General features: G+C 41.5%; 1 protein-coding gene across 1 annotated transcript in view; it reads left to right on the top strand.

The window, feature by feature from the left end:
- The window catches only part of ptprfb (protein tyrosine phosphatase receptor type Fb), a 160,595-nt gene that overhangs the window by 119,176 nt on the left and 17,543 nt on the right, over positions 1 to 23,876 (top strand). The window contains exons 24-28 of the mRNA XM_077616357.1: positions 9,868 to 10,025; positions 14,681 to 14,793; positions 18,761 to 18,858; positions 22,163 to 22,286; positions 22,369 to 22,544. Coding sequence (XP_077472483.1) covers positions 9,868 to 10,025; positions 14,681 to 14,793; positions 18,761 to 18,858; positions 22,163 to 22,286; positions 22,369 to 22,544 — 669 coding nt within the window. The remainder of the gene's footprint in view (positions 1 to 9,867; positions 10,026 to 14,680; positions 14,794 to 18,760; positions 18,859 to 22,162; positions 22,287 to 22,368; positions 22,545 to 23,876) is intronic.

The following is a 23,876-nucleotide window of genomic DNA, read 5'->3' as shown; positions in this document are numbered from 1 at the left end:
TTACCGGGACACAAACCTATGAAAGACCGCTTAACGCTAGCGTTGTGTGCTAATGCCAGCGGTGACTGTAAAATTAAGCCACTACTGGTGTACAATTTATTCAAAAAATGCTTCGATGTGACAGATGACACAGAGCTAACCCTTCGTGAATTTTGGAAAGAGCACTTGATGAGGCAGATGTGAATGACCTAATCGCCGAGCACCACGAAGAACTCATGACACAGGATTTAATCGACCTACAGGAGCGTGAACATTTGTTGCCGGAACTTAGTAGCGAGGAGGCGGTGGAAGAGGCGGCTACAAAAGATATCAAAGACATGCTCGCGAAGTAGCAAGAGGTTTCGGATTTTATAGAAACGATTCACCCTGACAAACTGGCAAGTGGTCGCACATCATCGTATTATGATGACATTTGTATGCTACATTATCGAAATATTTTGAAGGGTAGACAAAAACAAACAACTCTTGATGCGTTCGTTTTGAAGACTTCGGCGGAGCGGCCAGGTGGTGTCAACCCGTAGAACTAAGTAAGGTAAAAAAGATTACAACTAATTTAGAATTTAGTTTTGTTTGAAGTTACATTAAAGGTTGAGTATCTGTTTTTTTTTAGTTATCCAAGTTAATTTAAATTTGTTTGTTCGTTTAAGAGTGCAATGTTGCCGTGGAGAAAGTCACCCCGAACAGTCCCCCCCCCCCTCCGCCTCCGTGTGTGTTGTTCTCTCCCCTCCGCGAAATGTGTCTAATTTTACTCCTATTAAACACATTATTACTATCAAACCACTCGTTATTTATTACTTTGTTAATAGATGGTGAATTATAAGAAATAAAACATGTTTTCCAATCCAATATCCTGTTTTTGGTGTTTTCTTCAGATAGTTGGAACGAATTAATTTGTTTCCCATTCATTTCAATGGGAAACGTTCGTTCGAGTTACGAGAACCTCGTCATACGAGCTCAGTTCCGGAACGGATTAAGCTCGTATCTCGAGGTACCACTGTACTTAAAACCTACTCGAGGAAGTTTCATCATCAAATAAATTTTAATTTGTAAATCTAGCCTTTTGCTGGAATTAAAATACTTTTTTGTCAACGACCGTTGAGTCCGTTGTGGCGCCGCATGTTTTAGTCCATCCCGGCGGTGTCGCTGTGTGATATTTTCCTTTTGGAGCCGCAAAGGCGAGGAAAGAAAAACCCTGCAGAGTCCAGCAAATCTGTGGCTATTCACCTATTTTTTTCCATCCATCTCTCCTTTTTTCTTTCTTCTCGCTTGCTCTTTCCTTTACCGTGACAAGAGCAGAGGAGATTGATTAGCGCAGCTGGAGTGAAGAGGCAGAAGAGGGTCCGGTCACAGGGGGCCCAGGGAGCTTGTAAATGGGACCAGATTCTCTTGAAATGCTGCCTTAAAGATCCCTTAGGCCCCCCTCCCTGCCTGTAATCCCCCTGCCATATATAAGGGGAGAGAAAGGTGTGACTGAGGCTATATTGGCCAAGCCATGATTGGCTCAACTTGGGAGGAAAGGCTCCCCAGGCTAATAATGTTGGGTTCAATGAAAAAATATTAAATGTAAAGCCTTTATTTTCATAAAGTAACGTTGATTTCAAGTGCATAGCTGTCAATGTATACCTTTTTCCCGTATTTTAATCACTTCAAATTGTGTACGCCGTATAACAACTTTTGTACGGGGGAAAATATTTTTTTAAAGTGCGTTTTTTTTGGTAAAAGCAGTCTTGTTTTACCCATTTCGGCTCTAACCCGGATCGTCTTGGTCACTGCTAGCAGATAAAAACTTTATCGTTATGCTAGTATTATCATGCATTAAGCATGATTTGCACACACACATTCCCCTTTCACACATCCGCCTTTTCACTATATAAATACAGCGCCTCAGCAAGCAATGTATCCAGACAGTCAAGCCGTCAACGTCATACAGCGACATCTACAGAATCTTGAATTTAGTGCATACAAAAGGCGCACCAACTGATTAGGCAGTATACGTCCACTTTAGGGAAAATTTTAGAGGTTTAAGTGCGCCCTATGTGAGTAAATACGTGACCGGACGTTTCGTCGAAAGATGTTTGGTCGACCGGACGTTAGGTAGAACGGACGTTTGGTAGAACAGATGTTTGGTAGAACGGACGTTTGGTCATCGGGTTCGCTCGCTGTCAAATTATGAGTTTACTGTTGATATTTTGATATTAGGTATTAAACTCACTCTCTTTCTCTCTCATGATTATAATTTTGAGAGCTGGTTTCAACAGTAATCACCCGGCGACCAAATGTCCGTTCTACCAAACGTCCGTTCTACCAAACGTCTGTTCGACCAAACGTCCGGTCGACCAAACGTCCGGGGACCAAACGTCTTCCGACGAAACGTCCGAGTACCGAGTAAATATGTGCCGCGTTGCATTTGTATGGTTTTTTTCGCTTGATAAGGGGAATTGCAATCATTAATAAGGAGAGCAATTGGCCGAGGTTGACAGGTATGAAAGTGTAACAACAATCGTTAAAAGTGTCATTACTTAAACAAAAATGCTGTCAAAATTCAACAATTATAACAATATCATTTTTTTGATCTCATGGTTGATCTTAATGTCCAAGGAATAAAAATACTTTTTTACAGTGTTATAATAAACAGAAGGGAGACCTGGGAAGGATGATAGAAAGGTGTGACTAAGAATGTTGAGTGCAAGTTGTGATACGCTCGACCTAGAAGGGGATTCTCGCCGGCAGGCCCCCTCGCCCCTGGACGCCTGTCGGACACACTCGGCTGCATATAATGGGATTCGATATTCGTCCTTTTTTTTTTGTCGACTGCCTTGAACTGTGTAGAGCTCGTCCACCTTTAATCACTCGCTTCAATTGCAGCATTTTGCCCTAACAAGCAGCATACCTATCGACAGCACAGTTAATGTCTTCAATTTACCTCAATAAGATTGCGGCACGTATACATTTAGGCCATTTACACTCATTCCGATCAATATCGGGAACGTGTCAATCTAGCAGCTTTAGCCATGATGTGCTTTTTTACTTACTTATGAATTCGCCCTTTGGATTGTGTTGACAACACTGCAAATTAGAAAGTCATCTGCACCAGACACACTTTGATTTCAATATTTTATCAGGATCATTATCATCATACAGCAAAAGTGCTACAATTTTGCAGTTGTCTGAACAGAACATGACTTTGTTTTAATTGATCTCACGTGCCACCCAAAAGAAAAAAAATAATTAGCCATGATTTTGTTAGATGTGATCTAAAGAACCACCAGAATTTGATCATCTTGGGTGAGAGCATGAAAAAATATAAATCTATAAACCTCAAGTGTCAACGACCTAGCGAGTGCGCAAATAAAAAAAAATAGGCGAATATAGGCGATATTGGGAATTACCTCAATTTCAATACCCAATATGACATTTATTAGACTATTATTTGATTTTAATCATCTAAATTGTGAGAAATGCCCAAATTCTTCAATACTTGTGTAATTTTGCCTGCTTTCAGAAAGTTTACTGAGTTACTTAGTTACTTTAGTGCATAACACTCAAGAAAACGGCTTAGATTCCCACCTCAGAGTTCACACGTGTATTTGCGTGACTCATGCTCTTTGGGATTAGCAAAAGTCATTACTCACAGTGGCTCTATCCTTAAGTTAATTATATCTGGTGTTGGACTGGAACTGGCATTGAAAATGAGATTATTTTTGCCCGCCAGAACAGAAGTAGAACTACAGAGATTGTCCTCTCATTGAACCGTCAGTCCAAATCTTGGACCAAAAAAAACATCTTTGGGTTTGCTGCACACTGCGTCAAAACTCATGTGGAATTTTCTTTTTCTCACCTTTAAAAGTACATTAAAGGAATCTGATAACTGTACACGCTGTACCGTAAACACAGTCTGTGAATATCGCAATAGTCTTGACGTGAGGCGGAGGTGGTGATTACGAAGCAGCTATTGTTGATTGCATCACAGAAACTCCTTTACGAGCGACTTTGTTCGCTATAAAAGCAATGCCTTGGTGGACAACAAGCGACAGCACCGCCAGACACGGATCAAACAGCAGCAACTGAGTTTTAATAAACCTTCGTCCATCAGCGGCCTTGAGCAGCCGATCTTGGGAGGCGATGGGAAAGCTGGGAAGGAAGGAAGTGAGGAAGAGGGAGTAGCGCGCCTTCACGTCACCCGAGAACCCGAAGCAGATAAACATGCCTGGGGAAGTGTGAAATGGGATGATAGATGCTGCTGTGTATAAACAGTATCATTTAATGCGAGAGGGAGGGGGGCGAGCATGAAATAGTGTGTGATGCCGCAGAGAGGGTGGGAAATAAGAGAGCGAGCCCTTCCGTCCTTCCCAGCCTGTGATAAAAGGCACAGGCGGATGAGATTGTTGTAAAAATGTCTTATAAGTGTATGTGATATATCGTAAAAATATTAGCTCAAAATGTCTTATGAAGGGTCGTGATCCAGGATTGAACACGATTCACGAGGGATTTGGACCAGGCATAGCGGAAAAACAGAGTCGATGGCCACATTAACCGTTGAAAACAGAAATATAAGCCAACAATTTTCCGAAGCTGCAAATTTGCCTGCGTACAATTGGATTGGATTGGATAACTTTATTCATTCCGTATTTGGGAAATTTCGTTGTCACAGTAGCAAAAGGGTGAGGATGCAGAAATAGGAAGGGCATTTTAGACATAAATAGATAGGGAATAAGTAAGTTAATAAATAAATAAATAAATACATGAATAAATATATAAATAAATAAGCGTGTTGCTGAAGTGTGTATATATATGTATGTATATATATATATATATATATATATATATATATATATATATATATATATATATATATATATATATATATATATATATATATATATATATATATATATATATATATATATATACATACCTACACACATATAAGCACATATAGACATACCTACACATACATATATAAGCACATATATAGATACCTACACATACATATATAAGCACATATATACATACATACACATACATATATAAGCACATATACATACATGTACATATATAAGCACATATATACATACATATATAAGCACATATATACATAGATACACACAGATGTACATGCATGCATACGGTAGGTCTTAACACTCAGCCATTTGTTTTGTTAAAGATCCTGACAGCTGATGGGAGGAAGGATCTGCGGAAGCGCTCCTTCCTACAATGAGGGTGCAGCAGTCTATTGCTGAAAGAGCTTCGGAGGGAATGTCGAATCGGATGCAAAAAAGAATGCCCGTCGTTTCTGTAGGGGTTTTAAAAATGTTCTTATTGCCTTTCACAAGGACCATCCGAGAATAATTGTTTGCCGAATTGCTGTCCTTGTCATTTGCGATGTGGAAAAAGTTGTATGTAGTCAAGGTAACAAGAGTTCTGGCTTCAGGATCAGAGACAAAACTACCCAACAGTCACACACCCCTTTCTGTTGACAGCAATTCTCACTGGATCAGATTTTGGCACCCGTTAAATTATCTACACGAAGCCGCCATGGCTGCGCGAACATACGCCGTCCCGCAAATGTAGGCTGTACTCTTGTGTCTTTGATGTTCAGTGTACAGGGAGTGCATGATCATCCACCAAACTTGCAGTTTTTGTCTCATCAACGGCGTCCCCTCGCCAGCTCTGTTATGCTCAGATGAGGACGAGAGCGTGGGTTTGCCCGGGGGAGGCGGCAAGAGACACACGGTGGCTGTCTTTACACGCGTGTTTGTTTTCGTGGCTACACGGCTCCCTGCGGCTTATTTAAGGCATTTTGGCAAAGACAAGAGACTCGTAGGGTCAATAGCCAGTTGAAACAAATGTGGTGGTGTTTTTTGCTGCGCACTGCCGATTGGGAGCTCCAGGGAGGGTGGCGGGGGGGCTTTTTAGCCCACAGGCCAGATCACAGACTGGATATAGTGCAAGTAGTATAACATCGCTTACTTCAATTATATCTTTGCAGTATCCCAGCTTTTATCAGCTGTTTCTTCACTCTGGACTACTACCTGCCACTGCGAACACAGACGATGTTTCCCGTGTGTCAATAAAACGGTACTCGGACGTTTCGTCGAAAGACGTTTGGTCCCCGGACGTTTGGTCCCCGGACGTTTGGTCCCCGGACGTTTGGTCGACCGGACGTTTGGTCGACCGGACGTTTGGTAGGACGGACGTTTGGTAGGACGGACGTTTGGTAGAACGGACGTTTGGTAGAACGGACGTTTGGTCGCCGGGTTGTTACTGTTGAAACCAGCTCTCAAAATTATAATCATGAGATAGTGAGTTTAATATCTAAATATCTAATATCAAAATATCAACAGTAAACTCTCTGTCATAATTTGACAGCGAGCGAACCCGCCGACCAAACGTCCGTTCTACCAAACGTCCGTTCTACCAAACGTCCGGTCGACCAAACGTCCGGTCGACCAAACGTCCGGTCGACCAAACGTCTTTTGACGAAACGTCCGGGGACCAAACGTCTTTTGACGAAACGTCCGGTCACGCAATAAAACACACTTCTATAAATCAGTAAAAAGCTACTAACCCAAGAAGAGTCGGGTTAAATGGGAAAACTATCGGTTGAGTCTGACCTGAAAATATTTTTTATTCTTCCAATCAAGGTCAGCTTTCTTTGTCATCACTCCAAACATTTGATTATAGACACCCATAATGTAAATTTCATGTAAATAGTTGAAATGTACTTGCTGGCCTCTGCTCCCCGCATAAATCTGGATATTGCTGTTGTACGTGTAAAGCATATGTCGTAGCAAAGCCAGTTACAGAAACAGGTCTAAGTCGTGGTTCTGTCGTAAATAAAAGGACACACTTGAACAAAAGTGTTCAAGATCAAATTCATCCAGGTCCTTATGAAGACAGTTAGTCTTTGACCAGTCATAAAAAGGTCTACACACTTGAAGTATAGTTGTCAAGGACTACTTCACCTGGGGCTTTAAAAAGACAATTGGTTTTCTGATGCTCATGAACATAAAGTTTCAAATACTCAAAGATGAGTTGGCTAGTTGCAGTGAAGACATGTCCTTCGAAAGTCACATCTTTGATCCGTCACGAACAAGAGGATTCACGCACTTGAATGACTTTTCAATGTTCAGTCAAGTAGTGGAAGGCCATTCGTTTTTTGGAGTGTCATCCCCAAAATATTCACATCATCGAAGATCAGTTGTCAAAGTTCAGTGCAGTTGCTTTCTGATAAAGACAATTTGGTTGTCAAAGACACACCAGTTGAGTCTTTGGTCTGCAAGTTCCACTTACTGAAACAATGGAACTTTGACACACTGGACAGCACAAATAATGGAGAGTTTCCTGTTCCTACCACAGGACAGTAAGGAGCCTCAGGATGTGGCCCCGCGGGAAATCCTGGGAATTTTTTTTTACAACCCCCACGGCGTGACAAATGAATGCAGCTGTGCTTTGAGTGAGGGAACACGCAAAGGAAAACCACCCTAAACATAAAAAGGCTGCTTTTATCTTCCTCGGTCACGGCAAAAGACTCAGAATCATCCATTTAAACGGCGCTAAAATCTGATAAAAGCCTGGTCACGCAGCAGTTTCTGTGAGGGGCATCACAATACGCTGACGGTTGTGGAGTCAGTCACAAGAGCATTGGCGCTTCTCCCTCGCTGCAGTAGAGGGTCCTGTTTTTTTCCCCCTACATTATGTATCATAAAGCATTTTCGCTCGTTGGCAAAGAGCTTGTAAACAAGAAGGATAGGTAAACTACAAGACGCAGGCAATCAAATACAATCACAACCCATTTTACAGCGGTAAACGGTCTTATCTCATTCTTAATGTATGGGTAGACTTGCAAATGCCTCACGGTAATTACGCGGCCACTCAAAAGTTTGAAGGTGATTAAGGTAATTAGGTATGCTTAAATATATATGAAAATATTACAATTGCTGGTACTACAGTAAGGGGTGTTAATTTACTGAACTGTAGGAGAGAACCCTAGGCGACTATTATTCGAAGTAATGTCCAGACCTCGGACCTTTGATACCAGAGCCAGGCATGGGTTTTAGCAACCAGATTTTGCATGTCTGTCATGAAGAGACCCACAAAAAAAGTCTCAAAGAGGCTGCCACTTTGGACAGAAGTCTCAATTTCAATGATTTTACCCATTTCTAGGAAGTCTTTAAAATCCAAATAGTGGTTTCAACAAGCTCTCTAGCAGATATAGAGACCAATCAATGTGACATGCCAGGTTAGCACAAATTCAAAGCTTGGACACACCCCGAAAAGTTTCAACAATGCCCAGTTCATTAATTCTGGTTTGTCCTTCCTGTTTTTGTCTTCGCTTTACTTTCACACTTGACTTACTGTGTGTGTATACGAGTGTGCACCCACATTCCCCCTCAAGCAACTGGCACATCCGCCATTTTTTCGAGCCCGAGTTGCGATAGCTGAAGTATCTATACAACATTGAACCCCTCTTGGTTTATCTTTCCAATTAATATCTGCCTTTGTGCCGCAGAGCGGGCCGCTGTGCCGCTAATGATGCGGATTACCGCCGCCTGCCGGTGCTGCTACACGCTGGGAGCCCAGCTCCCCCCGCCACGGCCCACGAACTGTCACCCGCAGCCCTCCCTTCCCAAACCGCACCCCCGCTTGGCCGCGCAATGAGCAACATGCTGAGCTCTAATGACAAGAAGCTTTTCCGCGCTCTCGTCTATCACCCCGTACCTCCACCGCACACCTTCACCCCTCCGCCTCATCGTCGTCATCTGAAAACGAAGGAGCGAAAAGGGGGAGATGTCTCATTTGCTACATGCCCATGTCGCCACCGCCTCCTCCCCTTGCTTAACCGCCATGCCGCCCACACTAATGAAGAAGAGGTGATGCCCTCCATTTTTGTGTAGTGGACCCGAGGGCGGAGTGAACATTTTTCTGCATCGCCTCGTTCACCTTTCTCAAGTCTCACCGGGCTGTCTTGGCTTATTCTTATGTGGCACATTTGAAAAACACATGCTACTGAGAAGTCAAGTGTTCTGCTATACTTCACAATCAACTAGCAAATCAGTAACTCACCAAGTCATTAAGCCCACTTTGGAAGCTGACATGGAGCACTTGCATGTCAGAGTTCTTAGATCGAAAGGTCAATCCTAGGTGGATTCCGATATTCCCACGTGGAGTTTGAATGGGTACTCCGGTTTCATCCCACATCCCAGAAACATGCATGCTATCCCAGATTGAACACTGATTTTTTCCTTAGGTTTGCGGGTCATTTTGTATTTGTATTGGTGCGCCCTGTGATTGGCTGGCAACCAATTCAGTTTCACTGAGCCGACGTGTGAGTGTATAAGAGTTTGTATGTACATGTGTTGTCCCTTTAAGAAGCGACGTCAGTCAGGGTCTTAACAAGTTCTCCAACAAAAAACAATAAAAGTACGGGAAATTTGGAGCTTTTCTTTAGCCTAATAATTAATAGGGCATTAAGTATGACTAAATAGTAATTCACAGTTTGTATTTAGGGAATTTGAACAACGATTTAAATGGTAATTATCAATAACCTTCCGGGCGACCAAAAGACCGGCGACCAAAAGATCGGCGACCAAAAGACCGGCGACCAATTGACCGTGTACCTCCATGCCTACTGCCAACAGTTGGACAGGATAGGCTCCAGCCCCCATTGACTCTTGTGAGGATAATCATTACGGAAAATGAATGAATGGAAAACATATTCATATTAATTTCTCTCTAATGTAATAGTTTTCAATTTGACAAGTGGTGTCAAAATACTAGACCCTTATTGCTATCAATAAAGGTTTGTAACCTGATTTGTTTAACAGTTATTTAGTGTTGACTCCCACATATCTTTTACTCCATCAGATGACGTTTTCCGCCAGCCCCTATTCGGACCTGATCCAGGTCACCTCGCAGTCTTTGGCTCAAGGGGCGGAACAGACAGAAATGCTCTGGGTGATGGGTCCCGTGTTTGCCGTGGTACTCATCATCAGTGTTGTCATCGCCATCCTACTTTTCAAAAAGTAAGTAGCCTACCTTCTTAATATTCTTCAAGTAAAAGTGTTTCTGCACTTATTTGTATTTATGCCATCTTGCGGTAACGTTTTCATTTGGGGATCATTTAGGAAACATCCCTATGCTCAATGGCTCAAATCAAATAAATCAAGTCCTTTCGTTTTATGATAATCCTAACCCAAAGAGTAACAACAACAACAACAACAGAAACATTATTCAAAAGCCAATTTGTTCTGCAGCCAGCCACATGCAGACTGCTAGCAGGCTCACCTAGGCATGATAGTAGGCCTCAAGACAGCCCACTGCGCTCCTGTAGCCATTTTCTCTACGCCAACAGATTGACAGCAGGGAGTGTGAGCTGGAAGCTGTGAGCCTCTTTATTCTCTGCCAATAAAACACGTAAAGGGATAATTGAGTTCTCACCGGCACGGTAGTTATTGCTACCTGCGCATTTGGCAAACAGAGTTTCCATGAAAAAGGGGCCTGCCATAATGGCTCATACTTGACATTTTGAAAGAGCTGGATTAAAAACAAGGCGGTAATAATTGCCAATTAATCCTCTTCCTCCTTCTCCTTCCTTTTCTTTATGAACGCAGCAAACAGGAGAGGTGGGTACTGTCACTCTTCATCAGTCACGTCTCTTGCATTCGTGTTGTGTGGTTTTCACTTTGACTTTTTTTGTATGGGAAAAATAGTGGCAAAATGAAGGGAATGCAAGCTCAAATTGGTCCGTCAAGTCATATTTGTTGGGCTGTAGTAGACGTGGGGCATCATCAACTCCTTTGGGAACCAAAATGAGTCATGGAAAATGTGTTTACTTACTGTTTGAAAATATCAATAAGCGACTGACACATGATTATATTCCAGTCACGAGGCATCCTGGCAGAAAGGGTAACATGTTGCTGCATGGTTTGAAGGCCAGCAAATTGGGACAATTAGGGCAGCTAATTTTAAAAATATTTTTAAAAGCTTGCATAGTGTTAGGGAAAAAAAAAAATGTCAAACACAGGATTTTTATTGAAGAGGCCTGGCACCGTAGTAAAATATTGCTGCAAGCAAAAATAATTCAATTAAAATTTGAAACGCTATAGTATTTACGTATTCATGATGATTCAAAATCTATTGGCTACATAGCCACACAATTTCAGAAAGGGACACATATTATGATGTTTCTATTTTTTGGGGGGGGTACCTCAAATTGGGGGAAAGTGCCATCTGATAAACAAATTACATTTTGGAACAGTTATCATTTAAATCATACAAGCATTGTAGAAAATAGTGAAATGTGTGCAGTGTTGCTTTAATCTTTGAATGGGCATGGAGTCTGAGCTAATTAAATTTTAAAAGATTTCCTCTAACCATCATCGACAAGCAACGCACATACTTAAAAGTGTGAAAAACGGGGAAGAAAGGACAAAATACAACGATACAATCAAAACAATGTTTTGTTTTTCTACCGGGATTTCGTGCAGAGAATTTAAAGTTCAAAGTCCAATTTAAAATGGGAACATGAATATACATGCTAGTCCAGGATAAGTATTCCATTTTAGGCAACAGCGTCTTTTCGCAACAAGGTTAAATAAAACAAGTCATGGAAGGTGCGTGATTGGAGGGTGGTGCGAGTTTACACGTGCATGTTCCACATTTGGTGGCCATGTTATTCAACACATCCGTCCTGTCTATCCGTGCTGTGTTTCATTATCCATCCAACATCGGCATGCGACCCCAGCAGCCCCTGCCACCCCCCAACAACCCCCCGCCATATGTGAATTTGCCGAGGCAGCACACGGCTGCAGAATGGCCCCTTGTCAAGTAAATGCCAAGCCGAGGGAAAGTGCCGCAAAAAGAAATGTTCCCGTCTTTGAAGCTGACATTATCCGCAGAGACTCGTTCTTCCAGGCTGGAGTCGTAACAAAAGGCTTGTTCTGCCCTCATTAAGCATACTGCTTGCTCCACAAACACACACGCTGACACACTTCAACTCACAAGCAGATTCCCACACTCACTTTAGGCTTGATGTGAATAACCTTATTGAAAAATCTGCCGTGATGACTGGAGGCCAGCGCTTAACCCTCCTGTTGCATTGCTCTCAGGAATGGGAATAACTTTGCTCTTTCACATTGACCCAGGGCCAGTTTAATTAAAATATGCATCCAGCACTGGCAGAACTAAAGCAAAGGAAAAAGGACATTTATCTTAGTAATGCCGTAATAACCATTTTAAATGACTTTTCAATAGGTCGAATTCATCTCCGACAGTATTGGATTATTAATCAAAGGAAAATTAATGACTTAAGGCCAGTTTAATTATTTCAAAGTAACCAAGAAAATGTTATTCAATGTTTTATATCATTTCAACTCCATCACATACCATTTCATTCAATAGTTCAAGGGAATTTTCAAACTATGAACTACTTGACAAAATATTTGACTCACAACGTAACACAAGGTTTAGAGGTCTCCTATTTAAGTCTAGGAAATGTTTTATAGATTTTTTTAAATGTCTAAATCACGGGTGTCAAAGTGGCGGCCCGGGGGCCAAATCTGGCCCGCTGCATCATTTTGTGTGGCCCGGGAAAGTAAATCATGAGTGCCGACTTTCTGTTTTAGGATCAAATTAAAATGAAGAGTATAGATGTATATTCAATTTCCTGATTTTCCCCCTTTTAAATCAATAATTGTAATTTTTAATCCATTTTTTCTGTGTTTTTAGTTCAAAAATCATTTTGTAAAATCTAAAAATATATTTAAAAAAAGCTAAAATAAACATTGATCCAGTTCTTTTAATCCATTTATAAAAAATCTAAATATTATATCTAAAATGGTCCGTCTGGCCCACATGAAATTGAGTTGACGTTAATTAACATTGTTTTAGATCTATAAAAAAACTGAATATTCAGGGATTTTAATCCAGTTCTTTTAATCCATTTATAAAAAAAATCTGAATATTATATCTAAAATGGTCCGGCCAACATGAAATCGAGTTGACGTTAACGCGGCCCGCGAACCAACCCGAGTCTGACACCCTTGGTCTAAATAGTAAATAATTTTATGGTATGTGTTAATTAGACAAATCCAAGGAAATGTTCACTGAATAATTCAGTTTTTCCAACTCCATAATTGTTAGATTGCGGTGTGTGTAGCTAGCAATCCCAGACAACGCATGTACAGGTCATAAACTTGCTCTCCGGACGTATTCTGACTCCGAGAGAGAAGGGATGCTTGTCATAGATTATCCATCACGCTGCTAGCATTATCTTAAGCCCACACCGTTTAACCTAACAGGTGGAGTGGATTCAGGCTGCTGTACGTCTCCTCGCCAGAAGGTCTCAAAACCTGCCCTTTATGGGGTGCAATGAGATGTGAAATTTCCACTGGGTATCCCCATTTGCAGGCAGAGAGGATGTTGCGTCGCGTGCGTGTGTGCTAGTCAACAGATGCTGGCTGTCTGAACTTTACAATACATAAGGCCTGTCCGCCTGATGGACAACATTACGGTCGACCGAGACGAGCGGGGCCGACCGAGCCTTCGCTACGATTCGCCATGCGACGCAGGTGCTCCAAAACCGGTCTCAATTATCCCGTGTTGTGCCGCCCAGCTGATGAGCTAATTACAGCAGCCGCCTGTTTTCCTCTCAGTCTGGGAAGCCTGTAAACACAATGTGTTGTTGGCACACATGCCTACACACAACCGTGAAAATCACACATATGCACAAGTCCACATTCCCACACAGCAGCTGTCAAATATCCAAAACTAGGCAATACCACTCCAGGAAAATGGTGGCCTTTCTAACTACTCAATTGTGAGACTAATGATGATGATGTCCCGGTATTTAACACTTTGATTGTTATAAGTAGTCCTAAACAAATTAGATAGCCATGCCAATAATTAACCTCAGATTACCTTGTTGACCTTTCTGAAAATGTAATCCTAGCCTTATCCAAACAGGGAAGTTCAGTCAAATGATGACACATCCTTGGGGAATTGCCCAAAAACATCATTACAGTAAGTTCAAAGCGGTTATATAAAATCAAGGCCAAGAAACATTCAGAACGAGGCACCTTTGAAATTCTCTCCCATCCTAAAAGTTGACTAAAATGATCCTTCAGTTGGATTCAATTGGACGCAATACCAAGCAGCATGTTCAGTCAGAAGGAATCAGTGGATGTCGTTCAACCAAATCTTGGAATCTAGAAAATTTACCGAAGAACTGAAGAGTCACTCTTAACAGTTGACCTTGAGAGTGCATCTGGAAAGTTAAGTCAACGTTGTCAATCATAACAGAAAGTCTAGATAAACCATATACTAACTTCAACCAAGAAAAGATTATTCCAGGAAGTTTAATCACACAGTTATCTGTCCAGATCTAATTAAGCATCAGTTCAGCAGTAGTCAGCAGAGCCACGAATGGATCATGTGTACAGTCTCCCTGGAAAATTTTGGAATAGATCTTCCAAAGTTTCAAAATGTATGCACACCCTGGAATTCAAACCAAGAAAGGATCCTTCAAAAAAGTGTGGTGACCAATTGCTTAGCCCTTTCAAAGAGAAGCTTCTTCTTTGTCTTTCTAAGTCATGTTGTCATTTCCCCTTGAGTGGATAGATCGACGCCTAGCTGCAGGACACCACTTAAATGTTGTGTTGTTGTTTGTCTCTCTCCCTAGGAAGCGGGCGTCACCCCTGCCAAAGGATGAGCACTCGGGTGGAGTCAAAGACTCCCTGCTGGCCAACTCCTCCGACCCCGTAGAGATGAGACGACTCAACTACCAGACGCCAGGTAGGAAGCAGCTTTCACCTCTCCTTGTCACCTGGTGCGTTTGTTATCGAGATATGGTTGAAGACAACTCAAGTCCACTAAATGATTTGTATAACCAGTGGGCGTCTCCAGTTCTGAATCAGGAAAGGAAACATTTTTTCAAGACTGTTCAATCTAGGGTGGACTTAAGGTGCACTTTGTTGAACCATACATGAGTTCACTAAATTGCCTGAGAATCGAGACCATCTACTTCAACTGATGGTGGTCTGTCCATCTGGTGCAGGGTTTTCTTGTTCATGGTTTCTTAAATAGTATCCTTGTCCCTCGCTCAGATCAGCTTTTAGTGGACCAAAATTGTTTTCTTTACTAATCGGTGGTGTCTGTCAAAAGCATTTCATCCCTTGTCACTTTCTCTGCAGGCTGTAGTAGACAAATAAGAAATGTAGTATGGTTGTTTATAGTCGTACTTGAGAAAATTGTAGGAGTACCGCTTGATGTGGTCCCAAAAATAGCTTGGATTTAGAACCAACTAAAAACACATCCAGGCATTGCAGCTAAGGCATAAGACAGGGAAAACCAATTTTTCATTCAGTCCTCATTGATACGGACCCAATCCAATCATCTTTGCCGACTCAAGGCTTTAAAAGGCGTTCAATTTACGAAGCTGTCTTTATTTTCCTTTGTAGATTTTCCTAGAAGCAAAACTAAGACCTATCCTTGCCAGTCGCTGATGACCTCAGAGAGGTCTGCCACAATTTCAAACAAACTGCAAAACATCGTACATCGACATTGCACTGAAAACTTGGCAAAGACAAAACTCCACTATCAGTCTGTCTACATTAAATTCAACACAAACCCATCACCATGAGTCATAGCTTTAGAAGTATGTTTCATTTGTGAGCATCTCCCCCGCCCCCTTTGTATCTTTTCTACATAAAATCAAAACAAAGACTTAAACCAAGTTTTTAGCTTTCCCTGTTAGGGAAAAGTGGCCAAGGGATAAGGGTTTTTTTTTTGTTGAGGTATGTGACCTCAGCCTCCTCCATCTTTTCTCCTCCCTCCCCTCCATCAGCTGCTTTCAAACCCCCACCAAACAGGTAATGAGTCGTGCTGCCTCTGATGTCAAGGTGAGCTAGGTGGAGGGAACAATGGAGCTGAGAGAAAATGTCAACCAGGCAACAGACACATCCACGCACACAATTTGTGTGCAAGTGTGTGTGTCTGCATTCCTTCTCACAGGTTATTAGAGACCACATTGAGACACACACACGCACACAGCCTCTTTGAACCCTTGCAGAGGAATTAAGCAGCGCTGCCGCTCTAAAGGATCCCTGTTCTTCCCTCCTCCCACTCCACCTCTTTTCCCTTTTGTCTTCTGTTTTCCCCCCTGAAGGATAATCTCTTTCTCTCTCTCTCTCTCTCTTTCACTCTCACCCACTGTCGCTCTTTTCTCTCACACTCTAACGCCCCCTTCCTTTCCGAAAATGTCAACATTTAGCTCTCTCTTCCCCTGCGCCGACCAAACCGAGGCATTTATGATCAAATATTCATTAAACTGAACAAGCCATCGGCTGCCAATTCTCACTCTCAATGACTTGATTGGCTCACAGTAGGACAACGGTTATAAATTAAGTGCTCCGGTAACCAATCACGTTATTGGACATACATTGGATGTCAAATATCTGCTCACCCCACTGACAGTTTTTTTCTGTAAAAAACAAATGAGAATTATTTGATCCATTGGGTATTATTTTGTCCGATACACTGTACCGAGATCATCTTGCCATTGAGCTACTTTTCTTTTTCTGTATTTTCTTCCTTCCTCCTGTACTTTCCTTTCTTCCACAGGTCCCAGCTCTCACCGCAGCCCCAACACGCCAAGTTAGTCAGCTATGTCGCTTAAGCCCCTCGCCCCTCCGCCACAGTCGTACAGTTCAGTCAAATCCTTTGGGCCTGGCTTTATGACGTCATTTCAATCCCAGAAGATGTGATTCTCTAACACACAATCGCCTTGTGCTCTTGGTCTTGTGAAAGTACTGAACTGTACTGCTGGGTGGAATCAGGTGTCAATTGTGTTTCTCACGCAATCCCATTGTGTGTGTGTCTGTCCCGCACTTCATCATCCAACCAGTCCGTCGCCCTCGAGCACGGCACGAAAGCGACTGACTTAATAGTTAGCTGAGCTGACATGTGTTCGACGCGCATTCGGCTATTTTGCGTTTTCATCCTCCATTTCATCCGGGCCGTGGATGTAAAACACCGGTGTGGCCACAGAGCGGCTTATGTTAATATGCTGCTATTAATTGGATTCATTGCTCAGGTGCCATGGTGTGGAGAGGTATTAGATAGCAGTCAATGAGCTTTGGGTGGTTGAACGCTTGGAGTACTAAAGCTATTAAGGTGAGAATTTGGAAGTAGTGACGAAAGCAAGTAACTGCATTTATTTGTTATTTGAATTGATTTTTTTAACGAGTAAGCAAAGGCATGTGAGGATCTCTGGGAATGTCGTATTTTCTCGCATATACGCCGTATTCGTCGCTCAAAAAAATAATGACTGAATCGAGGGTACGGCTTATATGCGCACAAATTAGACTTGACATGCACGAAACTGCAAGCTGACAAAGACGAAACGCCATAACGCAAGACAATGCGGTCGATATGGTCATTTATTTCAAAATAGAGAAAAGATAAGCAGATAAATGCTTAACAAAATTTATTTTGACGACTATGAATGAAATTCAAGAAGAAAAATAACTGACTTGCGTGTGCCTGCCGTTGCTCGCTCAGGGCGCCGCCATCTTACCTAGGAATGACTAACTAGACTGCTACAGACACTTCCTGGTTGTACTGCTCACGTGACACCCTTTAGGAATGTGCAATCCAGCAGGCGATCCTTTCGATTTATTCAGTATCTCAGAAATACCACGTGCGATGATTTTTCTTAAGATTTTCCCTTCAAAGTAACACATTTGTTCTCCCTATTAAAACCAAGAATATGGAGGTGAAAGTTGTGAATCAGGGGGCGTCTTATACGAGAGAAATTGTAAAATTCAACGATTTTAAGGGTGCGGCTTATACACAGAGGCGGCTAATATGCGAGAAAATATGGTATTTTGTTTGCTTCTGTAGTAGGAATATGAACGTAGCTCTTTACAAGGTTTAGTTTTTGCATGCTTTACGACTACAAACAAATCGTCATGAAATCTGCACTATCTGGACAAAAACTCCTACGGGTTTTCAAAACACTTGAGTTTAGTAAAGTAGCAAGTGACTCATTTTGCATTCTTCGTAACCGTAAACAATTTAGTTTGTGATTAAATAAACCTCTTCTGCTGCATCCTTTTTGTTTTTCATCTTTTACCGTTTCAGAGTTTATTTTGGTAAGATAGAGAACGACTTTGATGTATCAGTGAGTGGTGTCAAGGTGACACGCAGGATTGACGATGAACTCCGCGCCGTCTTCGTGAGCTCACTACTTTCCAAGCAATGTGTTTTAAGCCTCCATCAAAGGCGCATGAGGGAATTTGCGCTAACAGATTAGCAATAAATCACCCCAATAACTCAAGAAAACAGCAGGAGCGAATTGAGGGGTAGGGGGGTGAGGTTGTTTGAAAGTAATCCAGGCCAGGCACTCTAGGCTGCGCCAAAGGATGCTCCATTGTAAGAAGCGATATTTTCAAAGAAATGAGTTCTGGCGGGTGACCAGTCACTTTCCCAACCCGCTTCCTTCCTGTGAAATAAGAGCGGGACTGATCCGTTGAGACTTGCGGGGTTCTCGTTCGCTCGTTTGCTTCCAGGCGCCATACATCCACGGAAGCATGCCTTTTACCCGACAGTCGCTCGTGCACACTCACCTGTGTCCTGGCTGGCCATCTACCGTCACACTGACGCATCAACGTAGCCTCACGGCCCCGCCCCATTTTCGGATATTCTGCGGAAAGCCACCCATTCTCACTGTGGTTTTTGTTTTTTGTTTTTTTTCCGACAGGGATGCGAGAGCATCCGCCCATTCCTGTTGCCGGCCTAGCCGACCACATCGAGCACCTCAAGGCCAATGACGGCCTGCGCTTTTCCCAGGAGTATGAGGTAAGAGCCAAAGTACTGATGCCGTTTTTTTAAACCCAAACTAGGGGTAAATAACGAACCCTGTTGCTGTCGACTCAAAAAATTCCAGTGGTAGTTAAAAATGACACTAAATATAACCAATAAATTATGAAAACCACGCACCTAGCATGTACACACACGTGACCGGACGTTTTGTCGAAAGACGTTTGGTCCCCGGACGTTTGGGTCGAACGGACGTTTGGTAGAATGGACGTTTGGTAGAATGGACGTTTGGTAGAAGGGACGTTTGGTAGAACGGACGTTTGGTAGAACGGACGTTTGGTAGAACGGACGTTTGGTAGAACGGACGTTTGGTCGAACGGACGTTTGGTCGAACGGACGTTTGGTCGAACGGACGTTTGGTCGAACGGACGTTTGGTCGAACGGACGTTTGGTCGAACGGACGTTTGGTCGCCGGATTCGCTCACTGTCAAATTATGACAAAGAGTTTACTGTTGATATTTAGATATTAGATATTTAGATATTAAACTCTTTCTCATGATTATAATTTTGAGAGCTGGTTTCAACAGTAACAACCCGGCGACCAAACGTCCGTTCTACCAAATGTCCATTCTACCAAACGTCCAGTCGACCAAACGTCCGGTCGACCAAACGTCCGGGGACCAAACATCTGAGGACCAAACGTCTTTCGACGAAACGTCAGAGTACCGTACACACACGAACCAATAACGCAGAAAATCTACTTTCAAATTATCTACCATGAGGGTGATTTCAACAGTGACTAAAAAAACAGATGTAGCGGAGAAAAAAAATGCATCGTCCATGAATTATCCTAACAAGACGACTAAAATGACGCAAGGAGCCAGTCAATAAATACTTTTGTAGCTTTGGCTCGAACACAGAAACACTATGGATGCCTTTTAAAAAATTAACAAATGTCAGGTTCCACCAAAAACGTCTGCTAATATAACAAAAATCCCCTGCCCCCCTTTCCAAAGCCACTCGCGTTCAAGCGTACATTTCTACGAAGTTTTCGCCGCTTTGATCCTGCCCCGACAGCTTAATTACTTTAAAAGCCGATGCTGCATTTTATTCTTTTTGTGGGTGTACAAAACTAGCAGGTGGTAACGAAGCAAAGGCAATCGCGGCGCGTCTTGATGCTCGCATCCTGTGATGCAACCCGGCGAGGGATTATCTCTCTTCAATAAAAAAAAGAAGCGGGGCAAATTAGCATTTAAAGTGGCACATTGCTTTGGAGAGCAAGCGAGGAAATGTCCCCGTGTACAGAAAAAACACCAAGATCCTCTTTTATTTCTTCTGGACGTTTCAATCTCTTTCGTGTACCACTGATTGACCGCTTGGAATGATTGAAAGATGATGGGAATATTTTTTTTCTTTTCCCCCCTGTTTAAAAAAAAAAACAGTTTGTTTTCCCATTTGGAAACACTTTTCTTTTTTATCCTACAAAGTATAATGGAAAAGGAAATGAGTTGTTGTGGCGTCAAGGTCATTGTAGACTCTGAGCATGTTCATAACTACACATTTTTGACATCGCCTTACACAATACATAAAAAAACTACAACTATAAACAAGCCCAGAATGAAAAAAACAGTGTAAACACAACTTGGAGGCATTAAGAGTATTTTTATGGACATCCTAATAAAGGTATTAGCGTCCTTAATGCCGCTAATAAAACATGGCAGCTCACTAACCGCATTACAAGCGCCTCCAAAACGGCACGTTGGCCTCACAGCGTGTTCGTGCAAACGACCCGACGCTGGCCAGGAAGTGGCATACGACGGTTGGCGCCGGCCAGTCGACCGGGCTCGCCAAAGGCTAGCATCGGGAGGAAACGAAAAATAGACCACCTCCTCGGCCCACCAGATGGCGCGCCAGCTTGGCCGCCGCATGACGCTGCTCTTGACCCCTCCACTCGGCATTTAGGCCACTTTGACAGAAATTGATAAAAAGGAAACAAGTATTACCCCTCATTTTAGTCCATTTTGATAGGTATACCAAACCTAATTTTGATTCCAACCCTGCAAAAAAATGTCCTCCCGCCAAGCATCATTTGTCTCCAGACGACACAAGACCGCATACATATTGATTGGCTAGGAATATGCCACGGAATCCTATCCCCGAGCTCAATAACGTCACCCGGTGTCTTGTTATTCGCTATCGATCGTCCACTCGCGGCGGTGTTGCAGCTGTACCTTCGCTAATTTATCCCCCCAGAACCTTTCACCTTGCAATCTAGCCAAAGTCTACAAAAGACATCCTAAAAAATGCCCATGGTCATATTAGTATGAACAGTTTTTGTAATTGTTATTTTGAACTGAGGATGGAAATGCTATGTTTATACTCTTAAAAAGTGGTTGGGTTTTAAATGCTTATCTTTCAAAGGAAAACATATATATGTATACCAAAAATTTATGATAAAGCTTCTGCTGACCTTATTTTTTTTCTTTTTAATTAACCAAGCATGACAATTCTAGATTTTTTTCTAAGAGCATTCAGTCTGATGTCCAACCTAAAAGACAAACAACTGGGCAAAAATGATGTATAAAACATGAATTTCAGAGGAAAATCACACTGGAAACGGAATGAATTGGAAGATACATTTATTTTAAACACTTGCTAGTATGCTGATCAGTTTGACCCATTGTAAGGATGTTAAGCTCTTCGTCCTAAGTATAATGTTTCAAATAAAAATGCCACATTTGCTACATTTTAAACAGAAAACACTTTTAGCATGCATTTTTCTAAAACATAAAAGACAAGTGAACTGTAAAGTGTGACGGACAATCCAATAATAATTTGATTCAAATATTGAGTAATGGAGTTAATGAGATATTCATTGTTATTTGGCATTTTTCCACAAATCTGACACCTTTAGATTATTAAACAAGCCCCGGGTCAAATAAATCTGACCAGAATTAATAGAAAGCTCATAAATAGTTACTATGATTTTTTAAATTTCAGTAAAGATATACCACAAGGTAACCAAAAATGTTCCTTTTTTTTTTTATGAATACGAAATATATTACTATATATATACTTTAAACCGTTATCTTTTTTTCCTACATTTTGTGTAATGTACTTCTTTTTTTTTGGGTCATTTTCTCAGATTTGGTTTTCATCACCAATCTTTTCACGTAATGTTTTGATGCCCATGTCGACACTCTTTTTTTGTCCAAATTGATTCTTGCTGTTGCTGGGAAGGAATGCAGCTAAAATCTTAAATATCTGCTTATCGGTATCACCATACCGCCCACTTACTCTCAATCGTGCATTCACACGTCCATTTGGCATTCAACCCCTTTAGTCTATTGATCCGGGCCAACAATTCACCTGGGAAAATTCCAACATGGAAGTGAACAAGCCAAAGAACCGCTACGCCAACGTGATCGCCTACGACCACTCCAGAGTGGTGCTCACCTCTGTCGATGGTAAGTGTAAAACCTCCAGCGAACGGTCTCGCAAAATCGGGGAAATGTCATCTTGGATAGATGTTTTTTTTTTCCTTTGCAGCGGTTCCGGGAAGCGACTACATCAACGCCAACTACATCGACGGCTACAGGAAGCAAAACGCCTACATCGCCACGCAGGGACCGCTTCCTGAGACGCTTAGCGACTTCTGGAGGATGGTGTGGGAGCAGCGCTCAAGCACTATTGTCATGATGACGCGACTGGAAGAGAAATCTAGGGTAAGGAAGAGGATGCTACCAATTAAGGGGGAGATGAGTACAAAAAAAATCATGATAGATGCAGTATTTTTGGATAAAAATACAAATATTAGACAAACTTTGGGGAAAATATTAGAGAAACAATATGAATGTGGAAAAAAACTTCAATATTTGATGGAAAACATGCACATTAAACAACATTGTTAGAGAATGACAAAATTGTCCAATGAAAAACAAATAGGACCAAAATGGGAAATTATCAGTATAAGATGGAAAAAAATATTTTAAATACTTTTTTTTGTTAAAAAAATACAGGAAGTATTAATCTCAAGACAATATGTTAAATTACTAAATATTAAAAAGCCTATTGAATTTAAAAAATATTACATTGGAAATTGCAACACTGGACAAATACAAGATCAGAAAAAAGTTTGGAATAAATATATTAGAAAAGAATGAAATATATCACACCAAAATATGCCTAATTATGAACTGAAAAAAAAGCTCAACTGTAGGATGACTAAAAATATTGTATACATAGTAGAAATAAGACAATCTGTTAAATTACAAAATATTACAAAGCCTATTGAATGTAAACAAATATTACATTGGAAATTGCAACACTAAATTATAACTAAATAAATTATTATAACAAATACATATTATATACTAAATAAAAACACAAAAATCAAGATCAGAAAAAGTTTTGAATATATATATATTGGAAAACAATGAAATATATCACACCAAAATATGCCTAATTATGAACTGGAAAAAAATGCTCAACCATAGGATGACTAAAAACATTGTATATGTAGTATAAAATAAGACAAAATATATTATTACAAATACACAATGTCTTATTAAAAACAACATGAAAAGCTTACAAGTGTTGCAATTTCTGCAAAATTGTGCTTTTGTGGTAATCCCGCGTAATAAAAAAAATGTCGAATAAAACATGCCCTTTGAGGGACCTCCTAATGAAAAACCTTTATTGTCAGATGATCCCTAAAAAATACACTCTATCAGCAGCTTCCCCAACCAGGCCTTTATTTGCCACCTGCGTTCGCTAGGTTGGATTTTTCCGCCTGATCAAAGTCAGTCTGCAGACGCCATCACTTCCAAAGATTCTTCAAATCTCTTCCCTCTGCACCTGTCTGCTAGATGGATTTCCATAATAATAAGAATGACATTCCTCATTCATTACGGCGACATCCATATAATACTAATATGTTTTTGCAGCCACGCTCGACTTTACGGCGGCTTTTTATGCACCCCGCCTGCTTTTTTTGGCCCCCGAGACGACGAAAACTCACTAAATTGAAGTTAAGAGGATTGTCGCCCGCTTCCAAA

The sequence above is a fragment of the Stigmatopora argus genome, chromosome 12 (genome assembly GCF_051989625.1).
Source record: "Stigmatopora argus isolate UIUO_Sarg chromosome 12, RoL_Sarg_1.0, whole genome shotgun sequence".
In the NCBI taxonomy this organism is placed as follows: Eukaryota; Metazoa; Chordata; class Actinopteri; order Syngnathiformes; family Syngnathidae; genus Stigmatopora; species Stigmatopora argus.
The sequence above is the reverse complement of the archived record's forward strand: the minus strand, read 5'-3'. Positions and strand labels throughout refer to the sequence as shown.